Source organism: Nelumbo lutea, chromosome 1 (assembly GCF_056320005.1).
Source record: "Nelumbo lutea isolate HS-2025 chromosome 1, American lotus-T2T, whole genome shotgun sequence".
NCBI classification, from domain to species: Eukaryota; Viridiplantae; Streptophyta; class Magnoliopsida; order Proteales; family Nelumbonaceae; genus Nelumbo; species Nelumbo lutea.
The window spans coordinates 1256482-1276090 of record NC_142684.1 but is presented as its reverse complement, the minus strand read 5'-3'; the positions used below and the strand labels follow the sequence as shown (position 1 = coordinate 1276090).

At 39.0% G+C, this 19609-nt stretch overlaps 1 protein-coding gene across 2 annotated transcripts; it reads left to right on the top strand.

Moving 5' to 3' along the window:
* The first annotated feature begins 387 nt into the window (after nucleotides 1-387).
* LOC148873161 (phosphoribosylformylglycinamidine synthase) lies at nucleotides 388-19129 on the top strand. Of its 2 annotated transcripts, XM_088965355.1 has the most exons (8): nucleotides 1185-1212; nucleotides 1380-1473; nucleotides 5680-5735; nucleotides 16023-16132; nucleotides 16256-16412; nucleotides 17264-17356; nucleotides 18255-18386; nucleotides 18759-19129. In XM_088965355.1, exons 2-8 carry the CDS (start codon nucleotides 1470-1472, stop codon nucleotides 18768-18770), a joined length of 564 nt encoding a protein of 187 aa, XP_088821481.1. In that variant the 5' UTR covers nucleotides 1185-1212; nucleotides 1380-1469; the 3' UTR covers nucleotides 18771-19129. The 2 variants fall into 2 exon arrangements, with proteins under 2 accessions (XP_088821480.1, XP_088821481.1); XM_088965354.1 differs by lacking the exon at nucleotides 1380-1473 and having other exon boundaries at nucleotides 388-1212.
* The last annotated feature ends 480 nt before the right edge of the window (nucleotides 19130-19609 follow it).

The window sequence follows — 19609 nt, the reverse complement described above, 5'->3', positions numbered from 1 at the left end:
CTGCACGTGAAGTTGTTTCTTCAATCGAGTTTGAAAAAAAAGGAATGGAATGGAGTATTTGAAATGAAGAGAAAGGGATGAAATGGTGAGATTTGAGTGAAGCGTGCTTGGAATGAAGAGCGATAATTAACGCTGGGTAAAATTGTGAGAGTTGAGTTAAGTCTCCTCTCTCGTTCGTTTAATTCAGATTGAATAGAAAGAGAATTATGGAAATGGGAAGGGAAAAGTGTAAAATGGTCCAAATTCTTTTTATAAAGGTTATTTTTGATATTACAAAAATATTTAACTCGCAACTAATATCACGTGATGGAACTGATATCGTTTTAAAGTTCCGGTAATTAATAACATACCGGGATATATACAAAACTTTCCCTACATATCGGGAATTTTCCCTACGTATGTACAAAACTTTGGCTCTCATATTCTCACTCTTTGTTGTTCGCATACCGGCATCCATGTTCATGAAAGCCGCAAGCTTAATAGCATTATCGTCTTCAGTTTCCACTCCTCGCTGCCTCCATGGGCGACAGTGTCGTCATTTAAAGTATACAGATATCCGGACCATCGGAATCTCTTGTTCTCTCCGTCGCCGAAAACCGAAGACTAAGACGAAACCGGCTTCCAATGAAAAAATTGAGATGGTAATCGACATAGAAGAGATAGCGAACCAAGCTTCTACATCGCTGAGAAGGATTATCAGGTCATCCGAAGTGAGATTACATCGATTCGTTTCGTCCGGTAAGGAAGCTATCAGGGATTTGCAGGCTCTGGTTATGATCGATAGCGACCGGAGGATTGTAATCTCTTGTCGACGTTCTTCGCTGCTGTTCTTGGCGAATTTTGTGCTGTGGAGTTGCGTCGTTGTGTTTTCTGTGAGGGTTCTGGTGGACTTAGGGTTGAGGTTTGGGTCTAGACTTGGATTTGGGCATGGAAGTCTGATTTGGAGGAGGGATCGGAGTCTTGGAGGTAGAGAGGTGGTTGTCGGGGGGAGATTTAGGGGGAGTGAAGAAAGGAAGAAGGACTTAAGTGTTTCCGTTAATCCTCTTTCACCTGCTCGAGTAATGGTGACGAAAGTCGAAGAAATGCAGCCGCAAAAACGTGTCACAGTACGAGAGAAGAAGCTCCCTAGTTGGTGGCCAGTTTCGCTTCCTTCGCCGACCCTAATGGTTAACAAGGAGGAGTTGCAGAGGGAGGCGAATAGAATTATTAGAGGTTAGTTTTGTCTGTGCCTTCTACGTTTTAGAGGGCACCTCTTTTTTTCTCTGGTAATTGGCACTGGATGTGTTTTTCTTGCATGTTAATTTGAACTATTATTTGTTTAGTAAGGAAATTCACTTTATTGTTGATGTAACTCTCGGTCTTTCTCTACTGCTGCAAAGTGAAGGGAGAATTTGCACAAATGAGTGAAAATTTTGGCTAGTCTGCGATTCCCAGGGGAGCTTTACAAACAGAACAAAACTTGCAATGGAATGGGTAAGGTAATCCCAAGGATCAACGGATTTTTATGCGCTTTATCCACTCCATAGTTACCTTAACACTTTACATGACTATTTTATGTTTTCTCCCAATAAATAGGAAGCTTTATCCACTCCATAGTTACCTTAACACTTTACATGACTATTTTATGTTTTCTCCCAATAAATAGGAACGACAATGTAGTGATCCGGACCTATTCTAAGTATCCCTCTGTGAATATAACCCATGCAAACGATGGGTGTATATGACGAAAATGAATATGGGCTGTGATGGATTAATATCCATCTCTGCCTCTTGCAGGCTTTTATTTATACTAGGCTGATAATTTGAGTTTCTCAATTCAAGAGCTGAATCAGGATATCTTTCTATATGTAATCAGGATTTACTAGTTCAAAAACCCCTTTCAATCCATGCAATAATAGGCCACCCTCTCTCTCTCTCTCACACACACATGGACATAAATACCTACATGCATACATGCATATATAGGGGTTTGTGCTGGTAGTCAGATTGTTTAACGTAGAAAGTCAGAATGATGAAAGAATCTTAAACGTGGAAAGCTGGCTTGCTAAAATGGTGCCATACTTTCATCTTGCCATCCTCTATTAATGAGCCAAAAAATCTTGCGACATGTTTGAAATGTGCCCCTCTTTTTTGGACAAGTTTAAGATTACAATACTTAATCATTCTAGAGCCAATGTTACTTGTGGAAATACTAAGAAGGGTTTGACTATGATACCGGATAGACATGGTATCCGAAAATTTTGTGACCAATCAACCGGTGTCATAAATGTGGTATTCAATTGGGTGGTATTTATCAAAATTCATGGGTGGGTTTCGATTGGTTAAAGCTCTTCAGGTATCATGTCGTTCTGACATCACAGATTTTCTCACTGATAAAAGGCAGGGTACAGAGCTTATGTACACTGGGCAGTTGAATAAGTGGCTTGTCCAAGTGATCCACTACTTACTGGATGGCTCAGATTGGCCACGTGCAAAATAGCATAGTTGGATTAAGAAGAGAAATTTCCTACTTGACATCCCTATTTCTGCATGTGGAGAGATTAAGTGGCAGTACCCTACTTTGTGGATGGCTCAGATTAGCCACATCATCCCTCCACATGGAAGTAGGTAGTACATATATGGAAAAAATACACTAGTTGGATCAAGTAGGGAGCTTTGTTAGACAACCTACCCTGTTTCTGCCATATTGAAGTATAATGTTGCAGATATGAATGCTGATAAAAAAATGTCGCAGATATGAAACTGTTCCATCATGTGGGGGACCATCTGGATTAGCTATCTATGCAACCTTCCAGTCCATATCAATATATGGACCATTTTTTATCAGTGTCTTCTAAAAGTAAGATGCTGATTGAAAGTTTCAACATTCTTAATGTTGAATTTTCTGCAAAAGAATGGTTTTCTTTTTTCTTTTTTTCTATTTTTTTCCTGACCAAGGGTCAATGTTTATGCTTTATAGTTTCAAATTTGCCAATATTAATAGGGAATAATGAGTGACTGCATGGGATTATTTTGAACCTCAAACTAATTTTCCACATGGAAGATTATTTGGTTGTTCAGCCTTTTCAGCTAAATGATTTGACTAGAAAAACTGCTCCCACCTTAAATGACCCAGCAACCTTCCTTCCATGTGGAAATTAACATGGAACTCAAAAGGGATATCCATATTCTTCTGGTTGAGAAACTTGTTCAATAAGTTTAAGCCTGGTCATTGTCATGTGTCAAAATAATCATTATTTTATGGGTAAGTTTTATTTATTTAACATATTAAACCTTTGAATGGCCAGTAATTAGGGGTGAGCATGGGTCAGTTCGGTTCGGTTCCATGGCAGAACCTCGAACCTACCTCGTAGGGGTTGGTTCCATTGGAACCGAAACCTACCTTGCGAAGGTCGGTTCCGGGGTTGGGTTTCGGGTCTATCCATGGAACCTATTATTTCCTTACTCTCCCCCTTCAAGAAAAAAAAATGAAACACCTTCAAAATTTTCAATAATGATAATATATAGTTTAAAACTTATATTATCTTTATTGATTATTAAGCAATTTAATATGTAGATTATCATAGTATATTAATCTATGGTTGAAAATTTGTCATTATGATTTACATTTTGTAAATATTACCTTTTACATTATTTATTATACACATAAATATTAAAATGAAAACAATTGATCAAATCACATTACTGATAAAAAAAAATACTTAAGTAACTCAATGGTTAAGAGAGACCATGGCTTTTGTAACCATGAGTACCTGGGCTCAAATCTTCACATCCTTAAAAATATTTTGGGGTTTATTTCAAGTCAAGTTTGGCTCCAAGGCTGAGTCCACCAAGGCCAACCAAGGCTGGTTCATTGGGTCAGTTTGGGTAGGGACGTAGGGTAAACCCCTTGACCCTGGAACTGGCCTGGGTGGGGGTCGGTTCCAAGAATTTGGAACTAGGCCCTACCTTATAGTAGATGGATAGGGTTGGTTCAAGGCTGGTTCGGTTCGGTTCCGGGTAGAACCTACCCATTTGCTCACCCCTACTAGTAATGATTGTGGAGGCAACCATTACAAGGTGTAGTTTATAATATAGTTTTCAAGGCGCAAGAAGAAGAAAATACAGCATTTAACAATGTTTGTGTTGATTAAACCCTAACAAATAAGAAAATAATAAAAGGAAATTAGTATATAAGCACAACCATAGTTGTCAAGGCGACGCTTAGGTGACAAGGCGCCTTTTGAGGCTCACCTCGCCTAATCGCCAAACAGTTTTGTACTATGTATTATAAAATACTTTTTTATTCTTTATTTTTTGACTGTGGTTATAAAATAGGCACTATTAAACTAAAATATTCATTTTGTGTGTTTATATACTAATTTCTTTTTATTATTTTCTTATTTGTTAGGGTTTAATAAATATAAACATTGCCAAATGCTGTCCCAAAGACATTAAAACCTGAACCAATAAGTAAGGAAACTTAAAATTTTGTCTAATAAACACATTTTCTACTACTACGACTACTACTACTACTACTACTACTACTATTACTACTACTACACATTTTCTATTCAACACATTTTCTTTTCTTCTTTTCCTATAACAAAAATAACGGTTTAGCCCCTATAACAAAAATAATTGCATCCACGGGCTGACGTAAGATGGTTGGGACGCTAGAATTTCGGCTAGAGCTTCAGCAACAACACCTTGGAAAGCCATCCATGCCATTTTTCCTTGTTTTCTACCCTTTGTTAGGTACAATTTGTGTTTTGAAAATATGGTAAGGTTCTGGGAGCATGTGTGGGTGGGGGAGACACCACTTAAGGATCAATTCCCTTCCCTATTCTCCCTTTCTAGGTACAGAAACTCAACTGCCTCATCTTTAGTTTCTTCGGTTGGCCCAGGACTTCAGATTATAATATGAGTTGTAATCCAGTAGGATTCGATTAAGCATTTTTTTTTCAAGCTTGTTTGTAAGGATCCATTATCAAAATTAGGTGTACAACACAAGATTGCTTGTGGGTTTGAGACATTTATGTTTCTAGTGGTGCATGTTGATATTTCAAACCATGTTTAACTATATGTGCGATTATCCTTGACGGACCTTATTGTTAAACTTCAAATATTTTTGCTTGTGAATGATGATTATTTTTATTTTTATTTTTTGATAAGGAAGTGGAAAAAGAAAAATAGGGGCCGTGAGAATATAAAATCGGAGGCTTGAAGTTGAGGACAATATCCAACATAACCAAAACATACAATGAAACAAACCTTATGTTGGAGAATTATCTAATCTTTTTCTTATGGGTAAATAGAAGGATACCTTCTTTACTTTTGTTTCTTCTGTTCTAAGGGTTTATATTGCTAACAATTCTAGTCAATGCATTATTGGAATCGATTACCCACTTCTCTTTGCTTAAACTGTCAATAACCGGATGATCTTTAACAGGTTTATATTGCATGATGTTTGTGACACCAATGAATTGTAGTAGGTAGCTAACGTAGATCACCATAAATATGCATTAAATTTTCTGTTTTAAATCCTTGGAAGGCCTGTGTAGGAAGTGATGTTACTACTATTCTTGGTTTGTCTTGTAGGTACAAAGTTTGCTTCTTCCATATATTTGCAACAAGTTCATAAATAGTTATGTTCATACTTCTCTTCTACAAATAACATCTAATTAACTTGATTTCCAGCAATCATGGATAACAAAATGAGCGGGAGGGACTTTATGGAAGAAGATGTCATGCATGTTAGTGCTTCTGTGACCTATTGAAATTTGTCCATGTGTATATATTTTAATGTGCTTTCTTGGTTAATATAATTCCACATAACTGGTAATTATTCCGTATTTTACTGCCAAATGAGTTTTTGTTTAGCTTAACTTAATGATCTATGCACCATATTTTTGCCATATTGTAATTTACTGTTGCATACTTTTCTAGCCAACCAATGAAGTTGAAAAATATCCAGCATACATCAATGTGCTGCTGTTGCTATTTGCTTCCCTCCACTACTTGGTGGTGGGTCACTTTGCTCCACTTCATTGAACTTGAACTTACTAAAGTTGCAAAACATGCCCTCTTTTAAAACAAGAATACTAGACCCATCTTGGTCACCGAAGGTGCTGCAACAACCCTTGTAGTATTTGAATACTATCAGATGATCAGGACTTTTGATTGGATGGGCCCAATTTGAAAGAACTGTTTGATGATGGATTTATTAGTTCTTATAGTTGAGGTGGAGACGGCTAGGTGGTTAAGGAATCATTTAGAATTTTTGGGTAGGTTTGTTGGTTTTCACATAGAGGAGAAAGTCACTAGATGGCCCTTGTGAGAATGGAACCTTAGATATCCTATTTTTGTTAAGAGAGAGGTGGTGGACTTCTGTTTTTTGTTTTCTGTTCAGAGAGGATGTTTTAGATTTGTTCAGTCTAAAATATTTTTGACATTGTTCCCAAGTTTTGGGTTGATAGATGGACTCCTGCAGCAGGTTGTTTAAGGAATGATTTATTCTCTAAACTTGTTTAGATCATTTGTCTAGCATCCTCTCCATGCTTGGTGCATCCTAAAAGAGGATGTGATTGGTAATCACATATTGCATAAGCTGTGATGGAAATAATAGCGCAAGGCATTGATCTTAAATGGTCACAATTGTGATTTGAAATGCAATAAGAGTCACTTACATCACATTGCAATACATAATACTTTGTTCCTCAATAGAACACTAAGCCAGACACACAAATCGCAAATACTCGATCAGTATTTTGCTAGATTGCACATCATTGGAGCATGTCCACATCCAAATCTAGTAAGGGGTGTCACAACTCATGCCATCATGTGTGTGCGTCTGAAAAGGTGAGAACCCGAGTACTGAAACCCTAAAGGGACATGAGGCGATGCCCCAACTAGTATAAATGGTGCAAATTGGGTTAATCATCTAGAAGCAAGCCTAGAAGGAACCTTCTGGAAGGAAAAGGGCCCTAGGAAAACTATAAATAGTGGACCTTCGAAGAGATCCATAAGTGACTATCACAAGTCTTGTTCATGAATCCTTAAGGTAGTTACAACTTTCTTGCGCTCAAAGACTCTTCCCGCCTTATCCCCTCTTAGATCTTAGATTTGAGATCTGAAACCCCCTTCACCTCTAAAACCTCTGATCACCCCATCAAGTGCCATCTACCATCTTTTAGGCATACCACCTTAGTGCCGATCCTAGCAGACCTACATTTAGAAATTTTGGTTCCATTCTGATCACGGAGATGCCGTTGAAAAGAGCCTGAGTGTTGACAGAAGGCAGCTTGTCCCCTATTCCTGAGAATCTAGTGGAGAACCAGCAACAAAACAACATCAACACGGGCCCATAGAAGATTATTTGTATTGAATGGTTGGAGTAGCAGTAGGACGAGATCAAGGAAAAATGTTTGCAAAAGGTTTTAATCCTGGGATCCATTTGAGCAGAGAGTGTGATACTGCATTTTGTAGTCAGGGAAGAAGTCCTTCCCTGTGAGCAATGTTTTGATGATTATGGGCTGAGAGGTTAAGGGCAAAAGACCATTATTGGACTGATTTCTTGATGGGTTTCATATTGTATAAGTCTGTTATCCTTGGGGTCTTCATAGAGTGGCTGAATCCAAGGATCATTTATGTTTAAATGTTGGGCCAAACTGAGCCCAAGCTGATTGGGTCAGGGGAAGTGAATTTGGCCTGCCCCTTTTTATGGGTGGGGCCGAACCCTTGTGGACTCATGTGAGACCTTTGTGGGTCTCATGCTACACAATTTTAAGCCTAAAGTGGCCATGCAATGCCTTTCTATGGGCACGAATATGAGTATGGAGCACCCATTTCTTTTAAAGAAGATAAGGCTTATTTAAACATGGACGAGTCCTGATCCAAATTTGATTTGGATAAGCTCCTAATAGGATTAGGAGAATGCTCTATATAAGGGATGGGAGGGAGGGGGTGAACCATCCAAATTCTCCCCACTCTTTCTCTCTTCCCTTGTACCCCAAAACCCTAGTTCGAACCAGCCACTGTAGGGACTGATTTTCTTTAGTCCTTAGCTAAGTTTTTGGAGAAAAACACTAGTCACATCAAGGTTCACACGGCTGCATTGATCCAAGGAGGTTTGAGTTCGGTTTTGCTGAAACTACATTGCTGAATTGGCTTCACACACACACCGCTGCACCATCTTAAATAGGAGGCCGATCTAGGTCTGATATTGGGTGTGAACTACCACTTTGGGAGCTGTTTTTGTGGACTCCGTATCAGGTACAATCAACATTTAATTTGGGTTTCAAATCTGGTCCAGTTCAGTGCAAGATTGATTTGGAGATTCAGATTTCAAATTATTGGGGAATTGGTTCCCGGGTTGGGTTAGAATTCTTTCTTAATAATTTGGCCAACCACCAGATCTGGTTGGGCCATGTTAAATATGATTTCTAACATAACCAATAGGGAGGTGATAAAGAATTGTAGTTAGGAATTAAAAAAATGAGGTTCTATGGTTTCATGAATCATTTGGAGGAGGTGGATTGGAGGATTGTATGTGAAGTTAGGGCTTAAGAATTTGGGATTGGGTGGTTTGGGTCTGGATGATATGTCATGCAGGCTGATTTCAATTTGGGGCTCAATGTAGCTGAATGGGTGATGTAGGTGGCTTTGAAGAAATGGGGCTCTTAGTTTCCTAGTAGATGTTCGAAGTGTATGGGTGATGTAGGTGTCTGGGTCCCCTACCCTCAGGGTCTGTTTTCTTGTGCTTTGTTCTTCAAGTCTCTTTGTAATTCTTCATCCTCTCCTTTGTTTCCCTTGAAAGAGTTCTGGTGCAAACCCATTCCCCCTAAAATACGAGCTTTTTGTGGGGAAGTAATTCATGGGAAAATTAATGCTTTGGAAATGCAATAAAAGAGGAGACCCAATTTATGTCTCTCCAAACTGTTGTGTTTTGTGCGAATATGATAATGCGAGGTGCTCTCACTTACTGATTTCTTTCTCTTTTGCTGCAGACATAGCTTTCAAGGCACCAAGGCGAGACTAGGCATCAGCGGGGCGCCTTGTCGCCTAGTCGACTAGGCGGGCACCCAGGTGTCGCCTAGGCGATGGATTTTTTTATATAGAAAACATAGATCCTAGGGTAGTTCCCTAGGTACCATAGCCATATTTCCTTAATAATTATTCATTAGAAAAGTATAGAGTTCATGTTAAAGTATAGAAAATCAACATATTCATGAAAAGAAAAAAATAGAAGGAAAAGAAAATTCAAAAAATATAGGGGCTGAACCCTTATTTTTGTTATAGGAAATGAATATTTTAGTTTAATAGTGCCTATTTTATAATTATAATGTCAAAAAATGAAGAATAAACAAGTATTTTACAATACATAGTACAAAACTGCTTGGTGATTAGGCGAGGCGAGCCTCAAAGGGCGCCTTGTCACCTAGGCGTTGCCTAGGCGCCGCCTTGACAACTATAGCTGCAGATATATGGAATTGGTTTTTTTCTTTGTTTGGGTGCAGATGGTCCTTACCAGCGGAGGCTAACTTGATGTTTGATCCTTCTACATTTACTTGGCCAAAAAGAGGGGAAGAGTAATATGGAGGTGTGTTAGAGCAGCCTTTGTTTGGATCATTTGGGAAGAGAGGAATGTGAGAATTTTCTTTGAGAAGGAAAGAAGCAAGGAAGAAATAAGGGATTGTGTGATGTTTCGAGTTGCAAGAAGCTTTTCTAGAAAGGAAAGAATAAATGCTGCATGGCTACCCCCACCTCGAGACCGTGTGAAACTGAATTTTGATGGGAGTAGCAGGGGTCATCCATGACCTGCTGGTATAGGAGGGGTTGTGAGAGACATGAAGGCAAACTAATAGCCTTGTTTTCTGGCCCACTGGGGATTGGGGACTCTCTCAAGGCAGAATTGCTTGCAGCCTTACAAGGAGCACAAATTTCTAATGATTTGAACATAACCAATTTGGTGATTGAAGGGGACTCAAAATTGGTGGTGGGTTGGTTAAAGGATCTAGGATCTGTGATATGGTGCTACATGGATGAGTTAAAAAAGTTTTTATGAATCACCAAGAATATGAATTTTAGGATAAAATGGGTGAGAAGATTGGTAAACTGGTTAGCCGATACTCTAGCCAACGTGGTATTCGGTGGGGGAGGGAAAGGAGGAGGGGGAGGAGCGGGTGAATGATCTTAACCCAAATTTGGCTGAGCCCTTCCCTAGTTCTAGCGCTTTGCAAGAGGCCGAAAAGGAGGTAGCTCGGGTCTTCTCAGAGCTGAACAAGGGTACCTCACAGAGAGGTACATACTTGGGTACAAAAAGGGGTCTTTGTGTTGATACAGCGACAGGGATTTTCTTCCCTCAACTCGGGGAGACAGAGTGCTCTAATTTCTCAAAAAAGAAAGTGACTACCACTCCTTCGCCTATGCTCTCTCCTCACAGTTCTGCCTCAGGTAAATCCCTCAACTCTGTCAATTCAGTTTTGGCTACTGATGAGCTCTCTGTGTCCCTTGTTCCAGATTCTCTTCTCAACCAAGAGTCGGAAGCCCTTGGTCTGAAAGCCACAGTGCGTCTATAAGGGGGGGGGGGGAGTGGGTGAGAAAACTTGCAGGGAGACAAAAATATGGGAAATCATAGAGAGCCTTTTGGGTGAAGTGGAGAGGAAGGAAATGCAGAGAGGGAGCATGGAGGGGACATAAAGGGCTGTTGTTGGAGGTAATGTGAGAAGGAATGAGAAGTTTCCTAGGAGTGAGGAGAGTGCAACTTTAGAAGAAGAGGAAACTAGTGGGGAAGAGTCAGTTGCAGAGTTTGTGAAAAAGTTGGGGTGCAAGCTGAAGAACTTGAATGATGTAAAAGCCTACATGCAAAAAAAAAAGAGGACAGCAAGATGAAGAATAGAAAGTTGAGTGAAGTGGAGAGATTAAAAAGAGATATTGAGGGGGACAAGAAGTTTGAAGTGAAAGGGGATAGAAGAAAAGGGTCTAAATAGATCTCGGAGGAGTTAGGGTTAAGGCTAAGAGTTTTCAATGAGAATCCTAAGTTGGAATGTGAGGGGGTTGGGCAGCATTAGGAAGAGAGTGGCAATTAAAGAGGTAATTAAGAAGTTTAATCCGGATGTGGTAATGCTTCAGGAGTCCAAAAGAATGGATTTTGATTGCAGATGGGCAAGGAGTGTGTGGAGTTCTAGGGGTATAAAGTGGGTGGCTGCTCCCTCGTGGGGTTCCTTAGGAGGGATTGTGACCTTGTGGAAAGAAGATTTACTCATAGGTGTGCAGGAGCTAATTGGAGATCATTCTGTCTCCCTAAAGTTCAAACAGGTGGACGATGGGTATGAATGGGTACTAACAAATGTGTATGGCCCCAATGACTATAGGCAGAGGGAGAAATTATGGGAAGAATTGAGTGACATTAGAGGCCTCTGGGATGGACCTTGGTGTGTAGGAGGGGATTTTAATGTAGTGAGATTTACAGAGGAAACCAACAACCCCAGACAGAGAGTGACAAGAAGTATGAGGAAGTTCAACCAATTTGTGGACTCTTTTGAACTTAAAGAACTTCCTTTCCTAAATAATAACTTCACTTGGTCCAACTTTCAATCAATGCCAATTTGCTCTAAGTTGGACAGATTTTTGTTCTCAATAGATTGGGAGGAACATTGGGGCAATATTACTTCTAGGGCTCTCCCAAGACTTACTTTAGACCACTGGCCTATAGTGTTGGTCAAGGAGGAAATAAGAGGAGTTGGGCCTACCCCTTTTAGGTTTGAAAACATGTGGTTGACTCATTCGGGTTTCATTGAGAAGATCAGAGAATGGTGGGAGCAAGCTAATCCGGTAGTTGATTGGGAGGGAATGAGGTTCCACAAGAAACTCCAATACTTAAAATCACAATTAAAGGAGTGGAATAGGTTGGAGTTTGGAAGATTAGAAGAGAGAAAACAAGTTATGGTGGAGCAAATCGAGGATTTGGACCTAAAGGAAGAGAGAGGTTCCTTTGGAGAGGAAGAAAGGAAGTTGAAATGGGTTTTGAAGAGGCAGATGGAGGACATCTTGGTTAAGGAGGAAATTAGTTGGAGGCAAAAATCCAGGTGTAAGTGGCTAAAGGAGGGAGACAGAAACACAAAGTTTTTCCATTCAGTGGCAAATGGGAGGAGAAAGAAGAATTTCATCTCTAATTTGGAAGTTGATGGAGCAGTGTTGTCCTACCCGACAGAAATTGCAGAGGCTCTAGTAAACCACTTCAAATCTATTTTTAGAAGGCCTATGAATGAGAGAGTGTGGTTGGAGGGATTGGATTGGCCGACTCTAAGTGTAGAGAAGAGAGAGTGGTTAGAAAAAAGTTTTGATATGGAGGAGGTAAAGGAAACAACATTCTCAATGGATAGGACAAAAGCTTCGGGTCCAGATGGGTTCACAATGGCCTTTTACCAGGACTGTTGGGATATTTTGGAGTATGATCTTAGATCAGTTTTTGAGGAGTTCTACAGGAGAGGTGTAATAAATCCGAGCTTGAATTCAACTTTCATTGCTTTAATCCCAAAGAAGAAAGATGCATCACAACCAAAGGATTTTAGACCTATTAGTCTAGTGACTAGCTTGTACAAAATCATTGCAAAGGTGCTGTCTCTCAGGATAGAGAAGGTGCTTCCCTCTATTATTGCATCCAACCAAGGTGCTTTTGTGGAGGGAAGACAGATCACCGACCAGATTTTCATTGCAAATGAGAGCTTGGAGAGCTTTAGGAAGTCAAAGAAGAAGGGAGTGGCTTGCAAATTGGATTTGGAGAAGGCTTATGACTTGGTTGATTGGTCTTTCTTGATGGAGGTGTTGAGGAGTTTTGGTTTTGGAGACAGGTGGTGTAAGTGGATTTGGGGCTGTGTTAGGACTTGTCATTATTCTATCTTGGTGAATGGGACTGTGGTTGACTTCTTTCATGCGTTGAGAGGTCTAAGACAAGGAGATCCTCTTTCCCCTTTTCTTTTCACCCTGATTGTTGATGTGCTTGGGAGATTGATCCATAGAGCAGACTCAAGGAATTTGATAAGAGGGTGGAGAGTAGGAAGGGAGGAGGTTCCCTTAACACTTCTACAATTTGCAGATGATACTAGTAAGGGGTATGTGGTGGTATTTGGTCAGATTAAATATCATCAGATACTCGGGTATCATAGTTTGTTCCACCATGTGCGTGCATCGAGAAAGGTGAGGAGCCCAAGTATTGAGACCGTGAAGGGATATGTGGTGGTGTCCCTAGTACAAATGTTGTAAATTTGGTTAAATGGGAAGAGATGTGAGAAGACTTGGTATCAAAAAGCCCTGCGTAGAACTTCTAACCATTGCCCTATAAGTTTAGGGTAGGAGAGGCTTGTAGGAGGTCCAACCCTTTTTTGATTTGAAAATATGTGGCTGGAAGACCCCTAGTTTCTGGTGAAAATTAAGGAGTGGTGGGAGGAAAATGGAATCTTTGTGAGGAAAAAAGGAGTCAGATTTGTCAAAAAGCTAAAGAGATTCAAAGAAAGGATAAAAGAGTGGAACAAAGAGAATTTTGGGAGGATGGATAAGAAGACTCCTTAAAAGAATAGGGGAGCTAGATGAGAATGAATCATTGAGAACACTTTCAGAAGTGGAAAGGAAAGAAAGATGGGTGTTAAAAAGAGAGATGGAAGATCTCGAGGAAGAAGGAAATTTCTTGGAGACAAAAATCATGGTGTAGATGGCTTTTAGAGGGAGATGGGGATACTAGATTCTTTCACTCTCTAGTGTGGAGTTTGAAGGAGAAACTTTATCAAGGGAGGTGGAAATTGTGAGAGTTTTTGTGAATCACATTAAAGACATTTGTGGAAGAAATGAGGAGGTAAGAGATCCTTTGCCTGCACTGGGTTGAGCCAGTTTGCCTTTGTTCCAAACTTCCAAAAGGAATCACCGGAAGATAGGTTCACATTGGAGGAGATAAAGAAACAGTTTTCTTAATGATGGACAATTCAAAAGCTCCAGGACCAGATGGTTTCACCATTGCTTTCTACCTAAAATGTTGGGATATAATCAAAGCTGATTTCTTAGAAGCCTTTAATGAATTTTGGTTTAAAGGAAAAGTAAATCCGGATGCAAATGCCACTTATATTGCAGTAATTCCTAAGAAAAAAGAAGCTTTACTCCCAAAGGTTTACAGACCAATAAGTTTGGTGGGAAGTAAGAGGCGTTTACTGAACCATTGGGAGACTAGAGTTTCTTGGAGGGTCCATAAGTTGAGTAGTTTCAACTTTGGGCTGGGTTCGGCAACTGAGGAAGGTTGGGTATTGGGATACAATTGAAATATGGGGTAGAACTATGTTTTGGGTCGCTTATTTTCTGAACTTATTATGGCTCATTTCTTTTTGGAGTGAGCCTATTAAGGGATTTTTATATCCTTCTTGACAAAGTGATGGGAAGGAAGAATGAGTAGGGTTGTCACAAGGTTCCCCGTTCCCCAGTTGAAGCTGTTGTCCTTTCTGGAGGTAGAAAAGAAGATGGGTTGGTTGGTGAATAAGAAGAGTTGCCAAGTGAAGATGGGTTTAATAGAAGCTGTTGTATATTCCTTTAGAGCATGTAGGTCTGAGCTTTCGTCAGTGATAAAGGCTGAAAAGAATATGATATTTTTTTGTTTGTTGATATTCTGAAGTGCCTTGCATGGTTACTTGCATTGGGCAAATGTTTTTACACTGGATCATCTGAAAAGAAGATAATTTTATTTGGCTACTTGGTGATGTATGTGCTGTAAAATTGAAGAACTTGTGGCGCATCTGTTCAGTTGATGCAGTGTGGTGGACTTCATCTGGAAATATTGTGCAGGTTTGGTGGGACCTAGGCTTGATCCAATAAATTTTAGAGAAATCTTCTCTAAGTGTCCCAGGATCAATGGTAATAAATTAAGGATCTTTTGGGGTATTTGGACAGGGAGAATATTTGAAGGTAAATGCGGAAGCTTAACGAGAATTGTGGCTGACATTATATTGATGGTGATGGATTGGTTACTGGTTCCTTCCGCGTCTAAAACAAATTCCTAGAGCTTTGTTTGATTCAGACCTTTGGATCACTTGATATCTGAGACATGTAGCGATATGTTTTTTTTTTTTTTTTTTTGTGTGTGTGTGTGTGACATATAGCAGCACTTGTTTTTCTTCAGCTGAATCATGAATTCATGATTGTTCATGATTCCCCACTAAGAAACCCGAGGGCGACTTTTTAAAACTATGGGAGAATAATTATTTTCATAGCAAGAGAAGATTTCATTAAAAGTGAGAAGATACAAGAATAAGTGATAAGAAATTGCCAATAATGAGGAGGAACTACATGCAACAATTTTCCTTCCTAACCCCTATAAACATAACTAAAGATAAAAAAACAGGCCATTACCCAATGTTGGTCCTAGCTATCTGGAGTCTTGGGAAGGGTGGACTGGTATGGTCCTAATGTTTGGCATTTATTTTTCTCACAAAGTCACCGTCATCAGACTCAAACCCACATTCTCATGCATGCCAGCCTGAGGTAACTAAAGATCTAATCCACAAATTAAGCTCCACATGAAGACCATCTGTCAAAGATAAAAGCTGTTTTCAGCCTTAGCCCTTGCCCATGCATCACAATAGCAGTTAAGTTCTAGAAGAGAAGATTTAAATAGACTGAACAACATTACCAAACTCCCATACTATCAATACTAGAATATTCTCCATCTTACAGTTATTGTTAAAAGGCATTCAGTCCTACCTTACGCATGGAACAACTTGGAATGGTGATCAACATAGAATTGACACTAACAATTGAAATGTCCGGCGTGGACTTGGCATCTATTTTGAAGTATCCATGCAACATGGATATTGATTTTGTTCTTTATTTTACTTTTTTGCATAAATACTTCCTAATGGAACAAATTTACTCCTTGAGTCTTGACTCAATTCATTTTTCAAAGACAATCAGGTATTTGCAGTTTTGTCTGCTCTATACTCCAATACCTTAACTGTTCAGGCAATAATGAAACTATGCTTACCTTTGGTTGTTTTGGCAATCAGTTACGTCAAATATGCAAAACTTCTGGCGCAAGGGTTTCAATGGAGACAGCTAATGCACGGAGTTCTTTCTATCGTACTTCAGTTGAATTGGTTCTGAACACTTGCATCAGGTACTTGGTTCAGATATGTCTTGTAATTCTCTATATGCTGGTTGCTGCAAAGTGGTTTTGTTAATCAATGATCTTTAAGTACTTTTTTTTCCTGAAGTTGTGACTTATTTAGGAATGCTGCAGTTCAATGAGCTATAAACCTGTTCAGATGGGTGGTGAAGATGCACGACAATTTGTTGCTGGGCTTGCTGTTAACATTGGGCTTGAGGACATTGATGCTGTGAGAATTGTGTCAGCAACGGTTGCAGCACGCACACGCTCACGCTTTTTGCAGGCTTGGGTAATTTTTGTCTTTTCAAAGCTTTTTGAGACTGCATGTGATGATCATTATTTCACCATTACCATTATCATCATCCAAGGGATATCCTAGTATGAATTTTTAGTATTCTCTCAGGACTGTAAGCCATATCCTTCTGGCTTTTTAATCTGATTGAGTGTGCTAACTCATTCAGTAGTGGGAGAGCAAATAATCTGACCCGACTGAATATTGAGTGTGGCTCCCCTCACAAACCAATCCAAAATCCTGTCATGAACAGAATGATATTGAACAAGAGGGACATCAAGGAGATCACTATAATATTTCCAAACCTTTTTCACCAACACCCCTGTTAGTGGAAAATTCTTAGTATAATTTCTCACATAACATAATTCTCCCAATTAAACTAATAATCGGGCTTTTTAATATTTGGGTAAGTCCCATTGAGGAAATCATGTAGATGTTCCTTTAATTACATCTCTGCTAGGGGTAGAGAAAACCTCTTGATTCTGGCTTAGAAGTACACGTGAATAGACCAAATTAAGTAGGATTTTTATACAGAATTTTCCTTTGGTGTATATTCTCTCTTTGTTTGAGAGAAAACCACCAAATATAAATAAATAAACCTTTGTTTTTATGCATAACAAGCAAACAGGGATCATAAGTAGCCATGTTTCACGAATAAGGCTGTAGATGGCCTTTAAATAATGGTTATGTGCATTATCATGTTATTTGGCAAGATTTTTCTGAGAATGGATGACATCAACTTATATCTTGTGTTATGCATTTTACAGATGTTTTGCTTTCTCAAAATTCTCCTGTTATTTTGATGGCTACTGTTTGTTCATCAGCTGTATTATGATGTATGCTTACAGGCATTTGAAATGCAAGGAAGTCATTCTGAAGCAATGGTAGAACTATCAGGAATCTGTCTCATTCACCAGATATTTCCTCCTGAAGAATCCTCTGTACGTACCTGGTTATCTATGGTCAATCACATAGTTCAGATGTTTTCTTTCTTGGTTATGTCCTAGAATCCACCTTTTCAATGAATAAGAACATCTATTGTGTTGAAGTTCACTGGAATTAGATTCTTTTTAAGTAGTGAACATTTGTTTGTGAAATACTGTAACAGTTACCCTCAGTATCTTCTTGTTCTCTATAATTTCATGATCTATGACCATGACACTTGGGGCCCATTTGGGAGGGCTGAGCTGAAGATTCAGCTAAGCTGATTTGGCTGGCTTTGAAGTGCTCCTGATAAGGTATTCAAAGAGTCTGAAGTGGAGCCCTTCAAATTACTGATTGACAGCCAAATTGGGCTCTCAAGATTTTTCACCAAACATAGCTTGTAGGCTGTCCATGTGGGGTCCACCTTGGAAAACCAGAAGCCACTGCGCTTGAGACCTCCCAAACTGGCACTTTTTCTCCTTTACCTTTCTTTTGGTTTAGACTCTAGACAAGTTTCAGATCTTGACGTGCATAGAACAATGCCTTAATTTTTTTCTATATGCCTTTACCGTGATGTTTAAACACCATTTGTGGCTTGGGAGCAGTTGTAATCTCATATACACCAAAGCACATTTTTGGCTCAAGAATAGGCTTTACGTTTAGCGCTTTCTAGCCAACTTAACCGAAGTTGTTGATTTGGACACTCTGCTTTTTTCCTTTCATTGATAGTTTTGTTAATATTGAGAGTGAGATATACAGTCAACAGATGGACATGTCTTAGACTAGTACTCTGGTAATTCAGTTCCTGTCAACTTCAGTAATTAGTTGATCTGTCTATGGGTGCTTTCAGTAATGGGCTAATGGCTACTTTGCTTCTTCATTATCTAATATAATATGGTGAGTTTGTTTCTGCAGCCTGAGATGGATATGGTGGCTCGTGGTCTTAAAAAACAATTAAGAGAAGATCAAAGGAAATTTCTATTGAATCTGCTTGTTGGGGTATGTGGTGCTAAGAGTCGCAGAAGTGCAGCAGAAGCTCTTGGTCTAGTAAGCAGCTATTTTGTGGTTAATGAGAATCTTTAGCTTCTGACTCGATAGGACATACCTAATTAGAAACCATCTTCCCATGTAAAATGGGGCAGGAAATTTTGTTTTCCCTGTAAAAGGGGCAAAATTATTACTGCTAATATTGGCTAATAAGTTACATGTCAGCAGTGAATGCCTTGGCAACCTTAGTGTTGTTTCTTGTTTGTTTGTGGTTCGTCTTTTCTTCTTTTTCTTTCTTTGGAAGCTTATTATTGTGTTGTTGGAGGCCTAGTGACTCGTTATACTAAATTACCTTATTGTTCTTTCATTATCAACAATCAAGGGGGGAGTAACAGAATCGTCTAACCTGTGATGTTATTATATTACTTTTAGGATGTCTACTAGAAATGATCACTTGATGGTGAGCTTTGGTCCTGCTGTATACAATTCAATGTCCGTTTTGCTGAGAAGATTTGGAGTTTGACTGCATGTGATTCTGCAAGTACACTTCAAGCTGACATTTTCATTTTCTTAAATAAGGCTTTCCATTTTTTGCAACCACTATACCATATTACAAAATTCCATATCGTTCATTGTAATTTTCTGATTTCATTTTCTTTTGGAGGGATGCTTTTCTGAGTTTTGTATTCCCTGACATTGGTTACCAAAAGATCTGCTAGTCATAGTAACATTATTAGTTATTATCAAAACAATCATGTAAATATTATCCAAAAAAAAATAGTAACATATTAGTAATTTATCTATGATGCATATAGATTACACTAGCAAGTGCACTAGCCGATTAAGTAATACAATGATGAGTAGAGTATCGTTCCCATGAGGATTGGTCCAACAACTACTAGTATTGAATTAGCCTTTTGTTATTTGATAAACCAAAATATTAAACACATAAAAACCCTAATTCTTAATTAGCAAACTGCCCTAAATAGTTTTGAATCAAACCACCTTCATGCAATGAAAAGAAAAGCTATATGTAAACCCTAACAGAACCGGTTCAGCAGTTAAATCATTAAGTTATTCAATTGATGTGGGATTTAGTCATGGTTTGGCGAAACCCTAATGATATGAGCAGCCTTTCTCGAGCACAACCCGCTCTATCTATGGGTGACAATTTCTATATCTCTATCAAGAATTTAATCCCTATAGATGCATTAAGAACACAAAATTTGAAGGTCATCAATTCAGGTATGAATGAATGCCACGAACCATGCAAATTATCTCTA

Coding starts and splice junctions, on each gene's coding strand:
- LOC148873161 (XM_088965354.1), top strand. CDS start 399: ATGTACAAAACTTTGGCTCTCATATTCTCACTCTTTGTTGTTCGCATA. Junction 5,736..16,022: donor TGGAAGAAGATGTCATGCAT/GTTAGTGCTTCT, acceptor TTTGGCAATCAG/TTACGTCAAATATGCAAAAC. Junction 16,133..16,255: donor GTTCTGAACACTTGCATCAG/GTACTTGGTTCA, acceptor GGAATGCTGCAG/TTCAATGAGCTATAAACCTG.